Source organism: Jaculus jaculus, chromosome 8 (assembly GCF_020740685.1).
Source record: "Jaculus jaculus isolate mJacJac1 chromosome 8, mJacJac1.mat.Y.cur, whole genome shotgun sequence".
NCBI classification, from domain to species: Eukaryota; Metazoa; Chordata; class Mammalia; order Rodentia; family Dipodidae; genus Jaculus; species Jaculus jaculus.
This window is the reverse complement of record NC_059109.1, coordinates 81,436,458-81,457,408: the sequence shown is the minus strand read 5'-3', so window position 1 is coordinate 81,457,408 and position 20,951 is coordinate 81,436,458. Positions and strand designations below refer to the sequence as shown.

Below are 20,951 nucleotides of genomic sequence, written 5' to 3'. Positions count from 1 at the left end.
TTGTTTCTTTATGGTGAAGACATTCAAAATCTTTTTGAACTTTTAGAATATAGTATTGTCACAATATTGTACAACAGGACAGGTGGGGAGATGTTTCAGTGGATAATGCAAGAACAAACTGGGCATTAATCCCAGCACTAAGGAGGTGCTGAGTTCAAGACCAACATGGGCTACAAAGTACCAGGTCAGCGTAGGCTAGAGTGAGACCCTGCCTCTAAAAACAACAAACAAACAAAGCAAAAACGGTGACTTCTTGTAGAGAAGAGAACCCAGACGAATGATGGGAGGTGAAGATGCAGCGGTAATGGGCGGGGGTGAGGAGGCATGTGATTCGAAGCACTGCAGTAAAGACCTACACTAGGAAGGTGTCTGTCCAGTGAGGATCCAAGACTCAGAGACGTTCAAAGTTCGGTGTTTGTAAGGCTAGGTGGTGTAGATAATCCCAACAAAACAAAAACAACACAACTCTGACGTTAACCCCGCCCCCGGTCTCCAGTCCTCCAGTACAACTCTGCGCTGCCGCCGGAACTTAAGAGTACAGGGACGAGACCGGAAGTAGCTTCATACCGGGCTGCATTTTGCTGGCTGCACTTCCGCTAGCGGCGGCGGGAACTGGTTTGTGGCGGGCGTCTAGGCCTCTAAGGAGGCTGAATCCGGCGGGAATCGGAGCCATCAGAGCAGCCACCATGGTGAGAGGGCGCGGGCTGGCGGCGCGCGGGCGGCCGAGTCCCCGTGGGGAGAAATCCGTGGCCCGGGGCCGTTCGTGGCCGGGAAGGCTGCAGCTGCCCTGTCCCGGCGCCAAAGACCCAGACCCTGGCGGCTCGGCGGGGCTGGGGAGGAGCGGAAGGCCGGAACCAAGGGAGAGACGCCCGAGTCTTTGGGGTGGGGAGGGAACACCCCGTAGAGGTTGCAAGTGCTGGAATCCGCTAGGCACCAAGCAAGCTTTTGCTGAGTAAATGCCTGGGATGTCGGACCAGCCTAGAGCCCCAGGAGGACCAGGAAGGACTCGACTCGGTAAAAGGCCAGGCTTGTATTGGAGGAGGAGTGAAGGTTTATGGTCCGAGTCTAGCGGATCAGATAGGCAGCTAGAGAGCGAATGGAAAATCTTTGCACGAAGAGTCGGACTCTGTTAGGCATAGTTTTATGTTGCGGTACGTTAAACGCTGGGACTACATCGCAAAAAATGTTTTCTTCACCTGGTCTAGGTAAGAATGCTTTCTTCAGTTGATGGTTCCAAAGCAGAGTAGTACAAGATTGTTAGGCCCACCACCCCCAAACGGCAAACAGTGTTACAGACCCGGAGAACTACCAGAACAAAGACCCGAGCTGTATGTAGCTCAAATGGAAATTGCTAGAAGGGAAAGGAAGTAGATGAAGAATTTGGCCTGTTGGCAATGCCATTGAAGGCTTCTCACAAACGAAATGGCATGAGTTTAGTTAGGTAGGTTTAATGTCAGTCTACAGCCAGGCAAGGTGGCACATGATTGTAATCTAAGTACTTAGTAAGCAAAGGCAGAGATGTTGAGATTGAGGCGAGCCTGCCTCAGAAAACCTTCAGACATAACTAGCAGCAATGTAGCTGATGACGTCCGAAGGGAGCATAGTCGCCTATCTCATAGAGGTTGTGTACCAGCTGTGTACCAGCACAGCTTCTCAGCTGTGATCCGTGTTACAGCCTTCTCAGTGTCAGTGGCCTACTTTGGAAAGACAGTAGGTACGACTTTGAGAAGTAAATAAGGTAAACAGTGTCACTGGCATAACCGCTCGCAGCAAAGCCTGTCACTGTACACATGGACCTCCAGTTGGGGTTAGGGTTTGTGTGTCTGTGCTCGCAGAGGTGGATAGCACGCATAGTGCCTGGGGCAGAGAAGACACTTTGATAGGGTTGTATACCAGTCATACTCAGGGAAGCTGAGGACAGATCAAATACCAGGAGACATTTCTAGAGATGCTACCAATGACACCAAAGACTCACATAGTAGTGTGGGCAGTTTCTCCCTCCACTTTAACAAAGCTGTTTTTGGAGGCCAGGCTAGAAAATGTTTGGTTAAGAATTAAGTGTGGAAAGTTACATATGCTTACACGGATTAGTACTTTGGCCACCAAAATACCTTGGAAGTACACTAACAAGATCTTGTATTTTTGATTCATTTTTCCTCATTTCAAAGTGAATTACTTCCTTTCTGGTAATAAGCTTTCCCTTATTTGGATTTTTAAAAAAATATTTGAGCGAGAGAGAAAGAGGCAGATAGAATAGGTGTGCCAGGGTCTCCAGCCACTGCAAATGAACTCCAGACACATGTACCACTTTGTGCATTTGGCTTTATGTGGGTACTGGGGAATAGAACTTGGGTTCTTAGGCTTTGCAGGCAAGCGCTTTAACTGGTTAGCCATCTCTCTAGCCTCCTTGATTGGATTTTTAGTGTCAAATTCCAGTTTTGTTTTTTTTTTGGAGATAGGGTCTCACTCTACCCCAGGCTGACCTGGAATTCACTATGTAGTCTCAGGCTGGCCTCAAACTCCTGGCAAATTCCAATTTTTTACTCAGTTTTAAAAATGGGACTTAAAGCTGAGCATGGTTGGTGCATGCCTTTAATCCCAGCACTTGGGAAGCAGAGGTAGGAGGATTGCCATTAGTTCGAGGCCACTCTTGAGACTACATAGTGAATTCCAGGTCAGCTTGGACTAGAGTGAGACTTTACCACGAAAAAAAAGGGGCCCTGGACTTGGATGTTCCATAGCATTTGAGTAATGTGCCTGTAATCTGCACAGTGGTGGGTGGCTTAATCTCTGATACAGGTGGATTTTTTGTAGTTTGTGGACACCCTATGGTTTCCCTTGATACAACATAGACAAAGGCAACTAGTGGGGAGCGGGTTTATTTTGTTTGTTTGAGCTAGGCAATCACTAGCTGGGACTGACTTGGAATTTACTATATAGCCCAGACTAGTCTCAAACTCATGACGATCCTACCTCATTCTCTGGAGTGTGGGATACCACTGCACCTGATAGAGGCATTTTTTTAAGTTAGAAAAATCTAACAATATCCATCCATCTATCTATCTGTAAGCAGAAAGAGAAGAAAGACAGAACAGGCATACCAGGGCCTCCAGCCACTGCAAACAAACTCCATGTGCATGCACTTTGTGCATCTGGCTTACATGGGTAGTGGGGAATTGAGCCTGGGTCCTTAAGTTTTGCAGGCAATTGCCTTAACCAAGAAACCATCTCTCCAGTCCCAGAGATTATTTTCTTCTTTTATTATTTATTTATTTGAGAGAGAGAAAGAAAGAAACAGAGAGAGGCAGATAGAGATGGAATGGGTGTGCCAGGGCCTGCAGCTGCTGCAAACAAACTCGACACATGTGCCGCCTTATGCATTTGACTTACTTGGGTCCTGGGGAATTGAACCTGGGTCGAATCTGGGTCGCTTGTCTTTGCAGGCAAGCACCTTAACTGCTAAGCCATCTCTCTAGCTCCCAGAGATTGTTTTTAAAGGGAAAGCTGGATTGTAGACTACTGGGTCAAAGTCGGGCCTGAAAATAGGCTGACACAGGAAGATTCCCAGGAAAGGGCTTTGTGTGGATGACAGCTGACAGTGCATTGAGGGAGTTAAACATGACAAAGCAGGCTGTGGTAGAAGATAGGGAGGGGTGGGATGCAGAAGTGTGAGTCAGAAGCACTGACCCTCACTTACCCTCGCTAACTTGTTGCAGACTGTGGGGAAGAGCAGTAAGATGCTGCAGCACATTGACTACAGGATGAGGTGCATCCTGCAAGATGGACGAATCTTCATTGGGACCTTCAAGGCCTTCGACAAGCATATGAATTTGATCCTCTGTGACTGCGATGAGTTCAGGAAGATCAAGTGAGGAGAGGGCTGTTGGGAGGGAGAAGAAACTGAGGAAGGGAAGTGGATTGAGGAGGGTGGGCCAAGACACAGGTAGTGATGCCGCTCAGCGAGTTGTTTCATGTTTGCTCTCCTGTTGTTGAAGAGAGTAACTTAAATGGGGACATTGAACACCAAGAAATCTTCCTTAGTCCAGCAGTCCTTGCTGTCTAATTCTAGCAAAGTGCAAGTTGTGAGAGGGCTGTCAGGCTTTTTTGATTTCTCTTTGACTTTGCATGCCCCTGGTTACTGGGGTAAAGGGCTCTCATATTCTCCCCACAGGTGTGTGAGGGGGGAGAGCTTGATTTTCTGGCCTCATTACCTATTTGTAAAGCTGTAGCCTAAAAGGCTCTCCTAATGCAGCCTGGTCTGAAACTGCTTTATGAAGCCTCTGACCCTCTTCAGGGTAAGTGCTCTGTTCCCCATGTGGGTTTGGGGCCAGTTATTTTTGTTGGCATTTTAGAAACAATTGGAAGTATTTTCTGCTTTGCTGCATTTCAGTCAGTTATCGGCTAACTTTCTTAAGTTGCACTGATTTCAAGCCTCTGGCCCATTAAACAATGTAGTCTTTCTTTCTGTCCTATTTTATATTCAGGACATCTTGAGTCTCAAAGAGGCTATGTGATTTTGTGGTCATCTGCACACTCCTGTCATATGCAGTCTTCATATTACATTGCTGGCTGTGCTTTCCTTTGATTCTTTTTGTTTTCTTTTGTGGTCCAAGGTCAAGAAGTACAAAGTGAAAACAGATGCCTGAGTGTCTGGTATATGTTAGAGAAGGCTAGCAGATCAGCATGGAACTATTCCAAATGGTTCCTTTGTGTTTTTAAAATGCAACTTTCTGATTAAAAAAAAAAAATCAAAACATAAAGTCAGTGAGAAAAATGTAAACACCTATTCCTTGTTTTTCATTATGAAAAGGCAGTACATGCTTATTTAAAAATAAAGTAGCAGTTGGATATTCCCAATCATAGAATATAAATAATATAATAGAAAATAGCAAAATAAAAATCTGTTTTTAAAATCTGGATATTTTGTCCTTAAGGGTCTTGGCTTTGGCTCCCTCCACCCCCATATCTTGCTAGAATTATTTTTCCTAATTTACATTTTCATTTCATTCATTCTCTAGTTGCTGCTCTTTGGAGTTTTCTGGCTTTGTGCATTTCTTTTGTGAAAAGATGTGAAATTTCTATTTGGTGGTTGTAAAAATTCAACTTTTATGCATGTGAAATTTCACCTACCTTTTCCTTTATCAACCTTTCCTGTATCACTTAAATTTCTGATGTGTTGAGGGACAGAATTTTAGGCCTTGGTGGTTGAATTGATCTTAGGACATTGCTTTTGGAGGTAAGATGTATGGCATTCATGTGTCTTGAGGAATTGTTTAGGCATGCTCCCTTGATACTGTTGTGATCTTAAGCTGAAAAGAGGGAACAAAGTAATTCCAGACTGAGGGAAAGGCATTTCCAGTTGGTTTGGAAGAGCATCTGAGCCAGGGCTGAACCTCCTTAATGTTCAACCTGTCTCCTGGTCTCTGTGCATCTTGGCGTGGTAGAAAACAGGCAACCACCTCTTGAGGGTCATTTAATCAGTTTCAGATATTTTTCAGAAAACCTGCGTTGGTAAAGTTTCCTTACCATTTGTCAGGAGATGTAGTATAAAGCAAATCTTGGGAGCCCTTGGTAGTTAAATTTGAACTTTGCGCATCCTTTAACACTTGTTTTTTTTTTTTTTTTTTTTGTCTCTTCTAAACTTGTCTTCAGGCCAAAGAACTCCAAACAAGCAGAAAGGGAAGAGAAGCGAGTCCTTGGTCTGGTGCTACTACGAGGAGAAAACCTGGTTTCAATGACTGTAGAAGGACCTCCTCCTAAAGATGTAAGTCCCAGCTGGATGCCTGTTCAAGCCAGGCTCTATTTGCATTTATTTGTGCTCATTGCATTTTAAAAAACTTTTTATTGGGCTGGAGAGATGGCTTAGCAGTTAAGTGCTTGCATGTGAAGCCTAAGGACTCTGGTTCAAGGCTCCATTCCCCAGGACTCTCATTAGCCAGATGCATAAGGGGGCACACGTATCTGAAGTTCATTTGCAGTGGCCGGAGGCCCTGTGCGCCCATCTCTTTCTCTCTGTCACGCTCAAATAAATAAATAAAAATAAACAAATAAAACTTTTTATTGACTTCTATAAACATAAGCAATATAGCATGATCATAATCTCCTACCACCCTCCCAAGTCCTCCCTTCACTGAATCCCTTCTTCTTTGTTTTGGTGTTTCAAGATAGGATCTTACTCTAGCCCAGGCTGACCTGGAACTCGCTTTGTAGTCTCAGGGTGGCCATGAACTCATGGAGATTCTCCTACCCCTGCCTCCCAAGTGCTGGGATTAAAGGTGTGAGCTACTACACCCGGCTGAATCCCTTCTTTCTAACTAGTCTCTTGTGGGTCTTGTGTAGGTAGCCTCAACCACTGTGAGGTAATGAATATCTAGGCCACTTTGTACCTGGAAGGCAATATTGTAAGCACTCCTCCCCTTCCTTTGGCTCTTAAATTCAGTTTACCACCTGTGCCCCAGGGGGCCCAGAGCCTTGGAGGATGTGACACAGATCTCACTTAGTGTGCAGCACTCTGCTGTCACTTTTGTGCTTACTGCATTCTTAAAAGGCATACTCTGACTTTAGATAATAATTTTTTTCTTTTTTTGAGGCAGGGTCTTACTCTATCCTAGGCTAACCTGGAATTTATTCTGTAGCCCCAAGTTGGCCTTGAACTCTTGGTGATCCTTCCTCAGCCTCCTTGGTGCTGGGATTACAGACGTGTGCTATTACGCCTGGCTGTAGTAAATGAAATCTTAAAACAGCTATATTGAAATAATTAGAGAACTAGAATTGATTTTAATCCTTTCTAGTTGTTCTGTAACCAGTAGTGGAGGCAACTGGCACCATTTGGGTCACTTCCTAATGTAATGACAAAGTCTTAAATGGAACCTAAAATTATCAATCCCAAATAATAAATTTTGTTTGGCAGTTGTAGAATAATAGATTTTAGGCATCTCCTGTGTACCAAGGATTTCAGTATTTAATCATTGTAGCAGGTTTTTTGGGAGGTGGTGAGAGCAGGTGGAGAAATTATACTTACCTTACCAGATAAAATAAACTAGAATCAGTAACTTGTTTAAGATACCATAGTTAGTAAGTGGTGAAACTGACATTTGATCATAGATGGACTTCTTCCTTCTCCCACCCACCCCCCACCCCGAGGTAGGGGTTTGCTCTAGCCCAGGCTAACCTAGAATTCCTTGTGTATTCTTAGCGTGACCTCGAATTCATGGCAATCCTACCTCTGCTTCCCAAATGCTGAGATTAAAGGTACTTGTTGTCACGCCCAACCTGACTTGTTTCTGAAAACACCAATCTATGCTTATAAATCAAGATGGCTTTAGAGACTAACCAATGTTTTTCCTTTTTAAAGATATTGTTAGCCGGGCGTGGTGGCGCACGCCTTTAATCCCAGCACTCGGGGGGGGGGCAGAGGTAGGAGGATCGCCAAGAGTTCAAGGCCATCCTGAGACTACATAGTGAATTCCAGGTCAGCCTGAGCCAGAGTGAGACCCTACCTCAAAAAAAAAAAACAAACAAACAAAAACAAAAAACAAAAAACAAACAAACAAAAAAAGATATTGTTAATCAGGGGAGGGCGTGGTGGCACATGACTTTAATCGTGGCACTTGAGAGGCAGAAGTAGGAGGGTTTCCAAGAGTTTGAGGCCACCCTGAAACCACATAGTGAATTCCAGTTCAGCCTGAGTTAGGGTGAGACCCTACCTTGGAAAATAAAAGATATTGTTAACCAGGAGAACAATCTTAACCTGTATTTTAATCTATACACATATATGCCTTTTTCTGCTTTACATATAACACAGATATATATAACAATGTGTTCTACTTTTCCAGTTTGTACTTTTTTTTTTTTTTTTTTTTTTGGTTTTTCGAGGTAGGGTCTCACTCTGGTCCAGGCTGACCTGGAATTAACTCTGTAGTCTCAGGGTAGCCTTGAACTCACGGCGATCCTCCTACCTCTGCCTCCCAAGTGCTGGGATTAAAGACGTGTGCCACCACGCCCGGCCTGTACTTTTTTTTTTTTTAAGTTACTCTGTTTTGTTTTGTTTGAAGTAGGGTCTCATTCTAGCCCAGGCTGTTCTGGGATTTCTGTAGTCCCAGGCTGGCCTTGAGCTCACAGCAATCCTCCTCTATCTATTTCTGCCTCCTGAGTGCTGGGATTAAGTCTTTAACTGCTGAGCCATCTCTCTACCTCCTAACCTGCTTTTAAGTCCTGCTAAACAATGATATCCTCTCAATTGAGTACAGGATAGTTTATCATAGTTATTTCCTCGTTTGTGGGCTCTTACAACTTTGTTATTTGCCCACTGTCACTCAGCAAGTGAGAATCAGCTAGGAATGGCTCTCATATCATGTCTTGTTGATAGTAGGTCAAGCTCTGTGTTGATCAGTCTCTTCTGAAAGGAATCCTGGGCCTTTGCTCTGGGTTTACCTTTTTTTTCGTTATTTAAAAAATCTTATTTTATTTTTTCTCAATTTTTAAAAACATTTTCCATTTTTTTTAAAAATTTTTATTTATTTATTTATTTATTTGAGAGCGACAGACACAGAGAGAAAGACAGATAGAGGGAGAGAGAGAGAATGGGCACGCCAGGGCTTCCAGCCTCTGCAAACGAACTCCAGACGCATGCACCCCCTTGTGCATCTGGCTAACGTGGGACCTGGGGAACCGAGCCTTGAACCGGGGTCCTTAGGCTTCACAGGCAAGCGCTTAACCGCTAAGCCATCTCTCCAGCCCACATTTTCCATTTTTATTAATGACTTCCATGATTAAAAAAAAAATCCCATGTTAATACCCTTCCTCCCCCCACTTTCCCCTTTGAAACTCCATTCTCCATCATATCCCCTCCCCATCTCAATCAGTCTCTTGTTTTGATGTCATGATCTTTTCCTCTTCTTATGATGGTCTTGTGTAGGTATTGTCAGGCACTGTGAAGGCATGGATATCTCTGGGTTTACTTTTTATAGGAGTGCCTATAGATACTGAGTTGTGACATACTTATTTAGACTTGTGAGTTCTAGTCTGCTTCAGGGGTGATGGGCAGGCACATCTTAAATGGAGGAAGGATGATGTTGGCATATACTGGTAGGTAGTATTTATGAACTGCTTGGCTGTTTTATGCACTCATCTCTTGGCAGTGGTCTTCCAAAGTGTACTTATTCTCTAGGCTACTGAACATTTCAACATGTGTTTTTTTCCCCTCCCTCCCCAGACTGGTATTGCTCGAGTGCCACTTGCTGGAGCAGCTGGGGGACCAGGAATTGGTAGGGCTGCTGGCAGAGGTATCCCAGCTGGTGTTCCCATGCCCCAGGCCCCTGCAGGACTTGCTGGGCCAGTCCGTGGAGTTGGTGGTCCATCCCAGCAGGTGAGGTATTGGAGGAAGGGTCCACACTGAGTGATTCATTCATGATTATTAGGCTAACAAGGTTTCTATATGGAAAGATGCAACAAAGGTGTTTTAGTCAACTGAATTTCAGGAGTATTGAATGTACTTTTAAAAAATACTTGTCCTCAGTTGGAGATGAGGTGCTTTCCTAAGTTGGATTGAGCACCCTTAATTTCAGGCCAAGAAGATTTGGGAATGAGATGTTCAGGTTTGCATCTTCTTGACACTTGAGTTTGTGTAGGGTGTTCAATGGCAAGAGTTGTAGCTTTAAGGGAATTTGATGCTTGCTGTGTGTGTCCAGGCTGGGGAAGAGAGTAGGAAACTGCAGTGACTGTCCTTTCCTTCCTGGGATTTTAGGTGATGACACCACAAGGAAGAGGCACTGTTGCAGCTGCTGCAGCCGCAGCCACAGCCAGTATTGCAGGAGCCCCGACCCAGTACCCGCCTGGTCGTGGGGGTCCTCCCCCACCTATGGGCCGAGGGGCACCCCCTCCAGGTGAGTAGCCCAAAAGGAGATCGGTGCTAATTGATAACAACATGCCTTAGCTGGATTCATGATGAAATAGATTCTTGACTGAAACTGATGATGAGTTTGTGTAATTAAGCAGGATTACTCTGAGATCCAGCATGGCTGACTGATCTAGGACTAGTTGGACAAGAGCTCTTGGGAATCCAGTTCTTGGCCTCAAGTGCCAGCTTGCTTGTAGACACTGAGGGGATGGAAGTGGACAGCATGTGTGGATCCTGTTTCCTTTTTAAGATAGGCTCTTCAGCTATATTCTTGATTTTTCTGTTTTAGGCATGATGGGCCCACCTCCTGGCATGAGGCCTCCCATGGGTCCCCCAATGGGAATTCCCCCAGGCCGAGGAACTCCAATGGGCATGCCTCCTCCTGGAATGCGGCCCCCTCCCCCAGGGATGCGAGGTAAGTTCTTGCAGCAGAGTGCTTGGCTTCCTTCCCTAGAGTCTAGTGGGATGGGAAATAGAGGGAAACTTTGAATTAGGCCATATCTTTATTAGCGTTCAGGCCTTAAAATTAGGGAGGTGAACTGTTGGAGGACATCAGTGTCCAGAAAGGACAGAGAAGGAATAAACATTTCTTCAGTTGACACTACCTCCCCTCATTAGAGCAGTGTATCCAGGGTACTTTTCAGTGTCTAAGGCGGTGTCTTTAGGGCACAAATAGTGCACTCCAAAGATCCCCAGCATAGTTAAGGAGATTGTCTGTTGTCCTGTAGTTTAGTAGTTTCTGGTAACTAAGAGTATCTCTGGGCTGTTAATTTCTCCAGTTGGAGAAATGCTGAGGTAGACTCTATGCAGACCCAAAGAAGCTAAGAGAACATTGACTTCAAAGCCAAAGTGGCTGTAAACATCAGCCCTTTGTTTCTAGTTTAAGTTTTACTTTTGCAGTCCCAAAGATGTCCCCAGTTAGCAAATACACTGTATATGCCTTAATTGCATCATAAATGCAGGATATGGGAGGTTGGGGCAGGGCTGGGGATTTGAGTTACAGATCAGGCACTGACTAAACTTCTTACTCTTACTTCAGGCCTGCTTTGACCCTTGGCCACAGTTATGGAAGTAGCTTCACAGAGGCGTGGGCCTGATTCCCTGGGGCCATGTTACCCACACACCTGTTTGTTTGTTATGCTGTTGTTCCTGGAGTCTCACCGGATTGTCTGGTTTCCCTTTCAGGGCCCCCTCCCCCGGGAATGCACCCACCAAGGCCCTAGACTCATCTTGGCCCTCCTCAGCTCCCTGCCTGTTTCCCGAAAGGCTGTACATAACCCTTCTATTTTCTGTGGCCTATGAAACTGGTTTATAATAAACTCCAAAGAGAATATTATAAATGAAACTGATGTAGCTGTTTGTCTTTAGAAAAACCTTTGCAGTATTGGATGTTTAATGGTCAAAGAAATGTTACCTTGGAAAAATTAACCTTAATCTTACCCATTTCCCTATAAAATATTTTACTATACATTGTTCTGATAATAGCCTCATATACTAAGGAAATTGCAAAATTGAACTACAATGAGACTTTTTTATTCATCAAACTTAATGATCAGTTTGTGGAAACAAAAATTCATGTTATAGAGTGTAAAGTATTATATCACTTGGAAAGTTAGTACTTGGTGAAGCAAATTCTAAAAATAACCCAAGTGGCAGAGAAACTTCTAACACTCTACCAGGTCATACATATAATCTAACACAGCTTTTGAATTGTCTCATTGCCATGGTTTCTTTTGCCTAGTTAGTTGATAAGACCAGTCCATAAGCAGTACTCTAGTCCATGTCCAGAAACCAGCATTCCAAAGCACTTCTCTTCCCTTTGGCTTCACTTTCTCCCCACTCTTCAGTAGTGTCCCTGAGCCTTGGAGGGATGATACAGATGTCCTGTTTGGGGCTGAGCACACATTGCCTCCTATGTATCTCTGCATTAATGTCTGCCCACTGCAGAAAGAAGTTAGCCATGAGAATGGCACTAAAGTGGGTGTAAACAATTATTCAGAAGGCGGTTTGGTCACCTGGCTGTTTAGCAGCACAGCAGTAGTAGCTTCTCCCTGTGGTGTTTAACCTCCCTAGTCAAGAACGAGTTGAAGATCTCACTGATTTTAAAACCTACCCCAAAGTGGGGTTGGAGAGATGGCTTAGTGGTTAAACACTTGCCTGTGAAGCCTAAGGACTCTGGCTCAAGGCTTGATTCCCCAGTACCCAGATAAGCAAGAAGCACAAGGTGGCGTATGCATCTGGAGTATGTTTGCAGTGGCTGGAGGCCCTGGTGTGCCTATTCTCTCTCTCTCTGCCTCTTTGTCTGTTTCTCTCAAAATAAATAAAGATAAAACAAAAAATACTAAACAAAACAAACAAAAACTCACCACAAAGCTACAATAGTCAAAATAGTGCAGTAGTGGATTTAGGCATGAAGCTATGAATAGAGCTGGGTCTATGAATAGAGTTGCGTGTATGACCAAGAGAAGTAAGTTTGGCAGTCACTAAGGAGAGCCTGAAACAAGTAGTGCTGGGACAATAGAAACCACAAATAATGGAACTGGACTTCTACTCACCTTCATATTCATTAATTCAAAGTGAAGCAAGATAAGGTAAAATAAGTTATTGGAAGAAAATGAGTACCTACTTGGATTTGGTGATGGATTCCTATATTTGATCCTGAAAGTACTTAAAAGAATTAGGAATTTAGTGAAGGAAGAATGTGATGAATGTCTGATGCAACTTACAGAAGGGGAGTATATTTTTAAATCATACCTAATAATAGTTTAATAACCAGAATATAGAACTATTAAAATTTAACAGTGAAATGGTCTGCTGTGATACTAGCTACTTGAGAGGTTGAGGCAGGAGCATCAGAGGTTCAAGGTCTGACTGGGCTATAATAGAATGAGTTCAAGGCCAGATTCAGTTCTATGGTAGAGCATCTGCCTACCATGCATAAAGTGCTGGGTTCAACACCTATTAAGGATGAACAAATGGCCAATAAGCCATGAAAAAGTTCTTAAGTCTGGTGAAGCTTACAGGAATAATTCTAGCACTTGGGAGGTAGAGGTGGGAGGATTAGGAGTTCAAGGTAATCCTTGGCTATATAATTCAAGGTCAGCCTGGACCACATGTGACCTTGCCTCAAAAGTTTTCTCAAAAGAGGATGGGAAAGAGGGCTATAAAATACTATTTTCTGGATATGACATTGCCTTTCCTCTCATAACTCACAACAACTGTGGTTTTTCCAGTACAAAATTGAGTCTGCCAATACTTCACTGTTGAGGAGAAGGATAATGAAAGCTCAAGCCCTGCAGAGTAACTGATGGCTGCTCATCAGTGGTGTAGCCACTAGTAATTTGCCTGTTTCACATAACCTTCCACCCACGATCATGCAGATCATACAAGCAATCCTAATTCAGTTCAGTCGGTTAGAAAGTAAACAGGCCCAGTGTGGTGGTGCACACCTTTAATCCCAGCACAGGAGGCAGAGATAGGAGGATTGCTGTGAGTTGGAGGCTACACTGGAAATACAGAGTGAATTACAGGTTAGCCTGGGTTACAGTGAGACCCTACTTTGACAAATCAAAACAAAAAGAGTAAAACAGGCATGAAAGTAAGATGGGGATTAATGGAGAAGAAAGTTAATGGGATTGGGGGGATGATAAAAAAGGTAGCAGGATAAGATCAAATAAAGTATACATGTATGAAATGTCAAAAATGGAATAAATATATTTTGGGGGGGTTCGAGGTAGGGTCTCACTTTTAGACCAGGCTGACCTGGAGTTCACTATGTAGTTTCAGAGTGACCTTGAACTCACATCAATCCTATCTCTGCCTCCTGGGTGCTGGGATTAAAGGCATGTGCCACCATGGCAAGCTGAAAAAATTTAAAAATTGTTCAGCATTGGTGGTAAAGAAATGCAAACCGAAATGAGATACCATTTCACATCCACTAGAATGACTTTTTAGAGAAAAATAACTGGCATTGTGGAAAAATAATCCTCATGCAATGCTGGTGAGAATGTAAAATGCTGTGACTGCTATGAAAAAGTGGCAGTTCCTGATAACAGTTACCATATGGTCCAGTAGCTCCACTTAAAAAAAACTTATTTATTTGAGAGAGGTTAGAGAGAAATTGGGTGTGCCAGGGACTGTTATCACTGCAAATGAAATCCAGATTCATCTTATTTCATATGCCTGGCTTTACGTGGATACTGGGAAATTGAACTCAGGCCAGCAGGTTTTGCAAGCAGTGGTTTTAATCACTGAACCATCTCCCCAGCCCTAAAAGAATTATTTTTGTTTGTATGTGTTCATATGTATAAGTGTGTACACATGTGCACATGCGTCTGGAAGCCAGAGATTATGTCTTCCTTGATTGCTTTCCACCTAATTTTTTGAGACAAGGCCTTTCACTGAATCTGGAGTTTACAGTTTGGCTAGACTAGCTGGCAGCAAGCCAGAGATGCTCTTGTATCCACCTCCCCAGTGCTGATTATGGGTGTGAGCTGCCATGCTTTGTTGATATGCTTTTTGTGGCTGCTGGGGATGCAACTTTGGTCTTTATGCTTGTGGCAAGCACATGACCTACTGGGCCTTCTCCCCAACCCTCCACTTGTAAATATATATCTGTAATACAGTGTAGACTGTATTTGGTCTTTGTCACAGGCTCCTATCCCTGAGTACCTAAGACTTTGGACTATCTTGTGTGATAAGAGTGTAGCCAGACATGATGGTGCACGCCTTTAATCCCAGCACTAGAGGTTGGAGGATCACCATGAGTTTGAGGCCACCCTGAGACTACATAGTGAATTCTGGGTGGGTCAGCCTGTGTTACAGCGAGACCCTCCCTCCAAAAACGAACGAACAAACAAACAAAAAAGTGGCTTGTTATTCCTAATGAGCCCCTGTGTAACACCTTAGTTCACCTTGATGAGATCATTTAGGATGAGTCTGTAGATAGCTTCAGGATGGGAGCAGCCACTAGAAACCAGGTGGTCACTGAGGGTTGGAACTTCTAGTCTCTGGGAAGGAGTAGGTGGCTGAACATGTAGAAGGTCCTATCTCTGGAGAATACTAGGAGGCTGAGTCTTCCTTCAGACATCACCCTATGTACCTTTTCCTTTGGCTGGCCATCTGTCATAATATCCTGTATAAATACACTGGTAAGTTGTTTCCCTGAACTCGAAGCTATCTGAGCAAATTTTACAAGTGGCATATGAGACAGGTGATCTTGCAGACTGAGCTCTTCACCTGTGGGCTTGTTAGGATTGACCTGACTACTGGATTGTAGGATATCTAGTTGGTGTTTTTTGGATAAATGCCTCCCTCCCTCCCTCCCTCCCTCCCTCCCTCTCTCTTTCTCTCTCTCTCTTTCCCTGTGTGTGTGTGTGTGTGTGTGTGTGTGTGTGTGTGTGTGTGTGGTGGGGAGGTGGGGGTATGGGACAGGACTCACTTGTCATGGAACTGAAATATAGGTGTTCTTTTTATCATGCAAATAACAAACATAATCACACAAAGGTGATAAATGCAGCTACTTGTAGGCCTAATAATTCACAAGTGAAAATTCTGTATGCTCACAGCTATTGAAAATCTGTTTAATCCCATGAAGTGTAGTATACATGGTTCTGTGTATACAATCCTACAACCCTTAGGCTTTTGAGAATCACTGAGTAGAAAGAATGAAAGACCTTGTGACCATTGTGTCTTTGAGATAAAACTCAAGTCCCTGGTGGTGAAAGAGGTCGGAGTGGAGAACTGGAATGTGGCTTGAGGACGGTTTTCATAGTAGATACCTCTATCCTTAACTCATGTTAGTGATTACAAGTGTGTCCCATTAAAAAAAAAACCCGGGTGTGGTGGCGCATACCTTTAATCCCAGCACTCAGGAGACAGAGGTAGGAGGATTGCCGTGAGTTTGAGGCCATCCTGAGACTCCCTGGTGAATTCTAGGTCAGCCTGGGCTAGAGTGAGACCCTACCTTGAAAAACCAAAATAACAAAAACAAAAAAACAGGTGTGTCCCATCTCACCCAGATGTGGTTCTAGAGATTGAACCTAGGGCTTCAGGCATCCTGGGCAAGATTCTCTAATTGAAACATTACCAGCCATGTGTGTGTGGTGTATGCACATGTGTGAAGATGCATGTGCACACACATACATGGCTGTGAAGACCAGAGGACTTTGGGTGTCTGCTTTATTTCTTTGAGACAGTCTCTCACTGAACCTGGAGCTTGCTTTTCATTGTCTCGCTGACCAGGGGAGAGATCCTCATCTCTGCCCCTCTCAAGGCTCTTTACGTGCATGCTGGGGATTGAACTTTGGTCCCCATACTTCCACAGCAAGTGTTGTTTCCTACAAGGACACCTTCACAGCTTTCCTAAGCCCTTTTTAAAAAAAAATTTTAATGTATTTTTGACACTTCCATACACGTATACAATGCATTTTGATCCCATTCACTCCAATTACCCTGTCTCTTCCCCCTTCCCTTCCCACTCAAACCCTTCCATTAGATTCCCATCTACTTCCATGGCTTATTTGTCTCTTCCCACCAAGGTAGGGTCTCACTGTAGTCCAGACTGACCTGGAATTCACCATGTAGTCTCAGGCTGGCCTCAAACTCACAATGATCCAACTACCTTTGTCTCCTTAGTGCTGGGAATAAAGGCATGTGCTACCATGCCCAGCCTCTGACCCATTCATTTAAACTATGGATTTTGTAGTGCTTGTTGTTTTCTTTGGTTTTCATTTGCCTTTAGTCTGATACTTTCACTGTCTTCTGTCTGAAGTATTACTGAAGTATCCTCTATAGAGCTAGTGCCTATTAATCATAAATTCTTTTTTTGTGTTCATATTTTTTAACTGACAGCTTCCATAATTGTAGACAATAAACCCTCGTAATACCCCCATGTTCCCTTTACAAATCCACTCTCCCTCATCTCCCCTCCCCCTCTCAATCAGTCTCCCTTTTATTTTGATGTGATTATTTTGATAGAAGATTCTATTCCTCCTATTATGATGGTCTTGTGTAGGTAGTGTCAGGCACTGTGAAGTCATGGATATCCAGACCATTTTGTGTCTGGAGGATTGCATTGTAAGCAGTCCTACCCTTCCTTTGGCTCTTACATTCCTTCTGCCATCTCTTCTGCAATGGACCCTGAGCTTTGGAAGGTGTGATAAGAGATGTTTCAGTGTTGAGCACTCCTCTGTCACATCACCTAAGCACTATGATGCCTTCTGATTCATCCCAAGGTCACCACCATCTGTAAAGAGAAGCTATTTTTTTTTTTTTTTTGCCCGGCTCTGATTTTTATTTATTTTTAAATTTAAAAAAAATTTTTTTTTGGTTTATTTTTATTTATTTATTTGAGAGCAACAGACAGAGAAAGAGGCAGAGAGAGAGAGAGAATGGGCGCGCCAGGGCCTCCAGCCACTGCAGACGAATTCCAGACACATGCGACCCTTGTGCATCTGGCTAACATGGGTCCTGGGGAATCGAGCCTCGAACCGGGGTCCTTAGGCTTCACAGGCAAGCGCTTAACTGCTAAGCCATCTCTCCAGCCCTATTTTTAAACTTTTATTAGCATTTTCCATGATTATAAAAAAATATCCCATGAAAATTCCCTCCCTCCCCCACCACTTTCCCCTTTGAAATTCCATTAAGAGAAGCTTTTCTAAGTGAGAGTAGCATTAAAACATGGGTATGAACATTAAGAGAAGTGCTTACCAGGCAATTTGGTGAGTGTAGTATATACATTTAGCCAGACACCAGCAGAAGTTATTTATACCCCTAGGGCTCATGACTTCCCCTGTCATAGGTTTTCAGTATCAGGCATGTATTTTCTCCTATGGAGTAGGCCTCCAGTCCAATTAGAGAGTGGTTGGTTTCCCCCATAACAGACATGCCACTATTGCACCTATTGGCTCATGTGGCCTGGATGTCCAAATTTAAGGCTTGCAGTATCCACTGTTGTTTATCTCCACTGGTAAATTTTCTCTCTCCCATGGAACTGCATACACTGTGGCTTTTTCCAGCTTTCTGTTTGCTGGTCTACAAGGAGGAGGTTTTTAGCTCAGTTCCAGCAGGATTTCTCAGTGACCTTGTAGCATAGGCATATGGAATCTTCAGTAATAGGGTCTTATCATCTATTCCTGGTGGGAAAACAAGAGCTCTGGCAATGGCCTGTAATGTTTTGGGAGCATCAGGGAACTTCCTGGCCAAGAACTCACTGGAAGGTATCCCATCCCTGCAACCTAAAATTTTCTAGTAACAATGTATGTCTTCTGGGTGTGCCATTGTCCAAAAATGTAGGTTTCCACTTGACTTACTCATACCCTCTTAGATTTTGATTAGCCCTCCCTGACCTTTCCTTTACTCAGTTTCTTCCCCTGACCTCACTTAGGCCTCTCCACCCCTATTAATCTATTCTTCTATTTACATATATATAATACCATCCTCCTAAGTCTTCCTCCCTCCCTTTCAATTCCCTTTATATCCCTTTTCTAGTTTACTGGCCTCTGCTGCTGAGTTTTATTCCAACTCACATAGAAGTCCAATCATTTGTGGCTAAGATCTACATATGAGAGAGAATATGTGATGTTTGGATTTCTGGGCCTGGGTTACCTCACTAAATATAACCCTTTCCAAATCCATCCATTTTCCTTTACATTTCAGGATTTCATTTTTCTTTACTGCTGAGTAGAACTCCATTGTATAAATGTGCTGCATCTTCATTGTCCACTCATCAGTTGAGGGACATCTAGGCTAGTCCCATTTCCTAGCTATTATGAATAGAGTGGCAATAAACATGGTTGAGCAAGTATCTCTAAGGTACTGAGATGAGTCCTTAAGATATATGCCTAGGAGTGCTATAGCTGGGTCATATGGTCATAATAGCTGTCTCAAGATCCTCCACACTGCTTTCCACAGTGGCCGGACCAGATTGCATTCCCACCAATACAGAAGGGTTCCTCTTTTTCCACATTCTCCCTAATATTTATTATCATTTGTTTTCATGATTTTAGTCATTGTGACAATAGTGAGATGGACTCTCAAAGTAGCTTTAATTTGCATTTCCCTGATGGCTAAGGATGTCGAACATTTTTCAGATGTTTATATGCCATCTGTATTTCTTCTTTTGAGAATTTCCTGTTTAGTTCTATAGCCCATTTTTTAATTGGGTTGTTTGATGTCTTATTATTTAGTTTTCTGAGTTCTTTGTATATCCTGGATATTAATTTTTATCAGATGTATAGCTGGCAAAGATTTTCTCCCATTCTGTAGGTTTTCTCTTTGCTCTGTTCACAGTGTCCTTTGCTATTCAAAAGCTTTGTAATTTCATGAGGTCCCAGTGGTTGATCAGTGGGTTTATTTCCTGAGCAACTGGGGTGTTGCAGTCCAGTTCGCATTGCTGGTAGAAATCACCCAACAAGAGTAGCTTCTGGGAAAAAGAGATTTATTTTGGCTCACAGGCTCGAGGGGAAGCTTCACAATGGCAGGGAGAAACGATGGCATGAGCAGAAGGGAGACATCACCCTAAGGCCAGCATAAGATGGACCACAGCAACAGGAGGGTGTGCCTAAACACTGGCAAGGGGAAACTGGCTATAAAGCCCATAAGCCCACCCCCAACAATACACTCCCTCCAGGAGGCATTAATTCCCAAATATCCATCAGCTGGGAACCTAGCATTCAGAACACCTAAGTTTATGGGGGGACACCTGAATCAAACCACCACATTCCGCCCCTGGCCCCCATAAACTGATATCCATACATGATGTAAAATACAATGCATTCAGTCTGACTTTAAAAGTCCCCATAGTTTTTATCAATCACAATGATGTTCATACATTCCCATAGTCCAAGATCTTTTAACTGAGCCATAATACCAAAAAATAACCTCAAAAAACCCATAATGGCACAGAACAAATATTCACACTGCAAAAGATGGCATTGGGCATAGCAAAGAAACATTCAACCAATACAAGATTTAAGACAACCAGGGCAAACATCAAACTCTGTAGCTTCAAGTCCAGCAACTCTAGCCAGTGACAAATCTTCAAGTCCGATAATTCTAACCAGCAACAAGTCTCTGGCATTCCAATTCCGCCCCTCCAGCTAGGCTACTCACAGTCCTGGGAAACTTCTTTGGGGCCGGCAGCTCCTTGGCAGCCATCTCATTGGTCCCGGCATCTCCACTGGGTCTCCAATGCAAGCCACGGTTATCCTCATGGCCCCATGGGGTCTCTGTGCAGGCAACCAGCAAACCTGCTTCACACTGCCCATGGCCATTTCCAAAACACAAGACCTTGTTGCAAACTCAATGACCCTCTTCCCAGCATTTCTTATACTCCAGGATACCAGGTAGGGTGCCAATTTGTTAATCCAGGGGGGGAATAAAGCAGACTTTGAAGAACAGGACACTCCTTGAGCACTCAGGCCCCTTCAAAAGAATCTACATTCTTCTTATTGCCCCAGCGCAGGTCAGCTAGCCCAGTCTCATAGGTTGTAATCTCTCAGTTGCAGCTGAACGGGCAACAGTTCACCCAAAGATTTTTCTTTCTGTGCCATATCCCTCTGCACACACCAGTTCATTTCTACACAAAGCAACCCTGCACAACTTCTCAGGACATGGGCATAAGAGTAAGCTTCTCGGGCTGGAGAGATGGCTTAGTGATTAAGCGCTTGCCTGTGAAGCCTAAGGACCCTGGTTCAAGGCTCGGTTCCCCAGGTCCCACGTTAGCCAGATGCACAAGGGGGTGCACGCGTCTGGAGTTCGTTTGCAGAGGCTGGAAGCCCTGGCGTGCCCATTCTCTCTCTCTCCCTCTATCTGTCTTTCTCTCTGTGTCTGTCGCTCTCAAATAAAATAAATAAAAAAAATTATAAAAAAATATATTAAAAAAAAAAGAGTAAGCTTCTCACACAAACTGCTAGCCCAGTCCAAGTAAAGCTCTTTTTCACCCTCATAAGCCAAACCTCACAGTCCATAGTTCTTAATGCATTCAGGTCTTTCAACTCTGACCAGAATAGTCCATCAAGCTGTACTTACAGCACTGCAAGGTGTCCCTTAG

At 43.7% G+C, this 20,951-nt stretch overlaps 1 protein-coding gene across 2 annotated transcripts; it reads left to right on the top strand.

The window, feature by feature from the left end:
* Positions 1 to 536: 536 nt before the first annotated feature.
* Snrpb (small nuclear ribonucleoprotein polypeptides B and B1) lies at positions 537 to 11,243 on the top strand. 2 transcript variants are annotated; one of them, XM_004661459.2, is made up of 7 exons: positions 537 to 689; positions 3,717 to 3,868; positions 5,653 to 5,764; positions 9,215 to 9,367; positions 9,746 to 9,884; positions 10,188 to 10,313; positions 11,084 to 11,243. In XM_004661459.2, the coding sequence occupies exons 1-7, from the start codon at positions 687 to 689 to the stop codon at positions 11,119 to 11,121; spliced, it is 723 nt and encodes a 240-aa protein (XP_004661516.1). In that variant the 5' UTR covers positions 537 to 686; the 3' UTR covers positions 11,122 to 11,243. The 2 variants fall into 2 exon arrangements, with proteins under 2 accessions (XP_004661516.1, XP_004661517.1); XM_004661460.3 differs by having other exon boundaries at positions 10,938 to 11,243.
* Positions 11,244 to 20,951: the final 9,708 nt, after the last annotated feature.

Bases quoted from the DNA above. Each gene is read 5' to 3' on its own strand.
- Snrpb (XM_004661459.2), top strand. The intron at 3,869-5,652 runs GTGAGGAGAGGG...ACTTGTCTTCAG, and splicing joins GATGAGTTCAGGAAGATCAA to GCCAAAGAACTCCAAACAAG. The intron at 9,368-9,745 runs GTGAGGTATTGG...CTGGGATTTTAG, and splicing joins TTGGTGGTCCATCCCAGCAG to GTGATGACACCACAAGGAAG.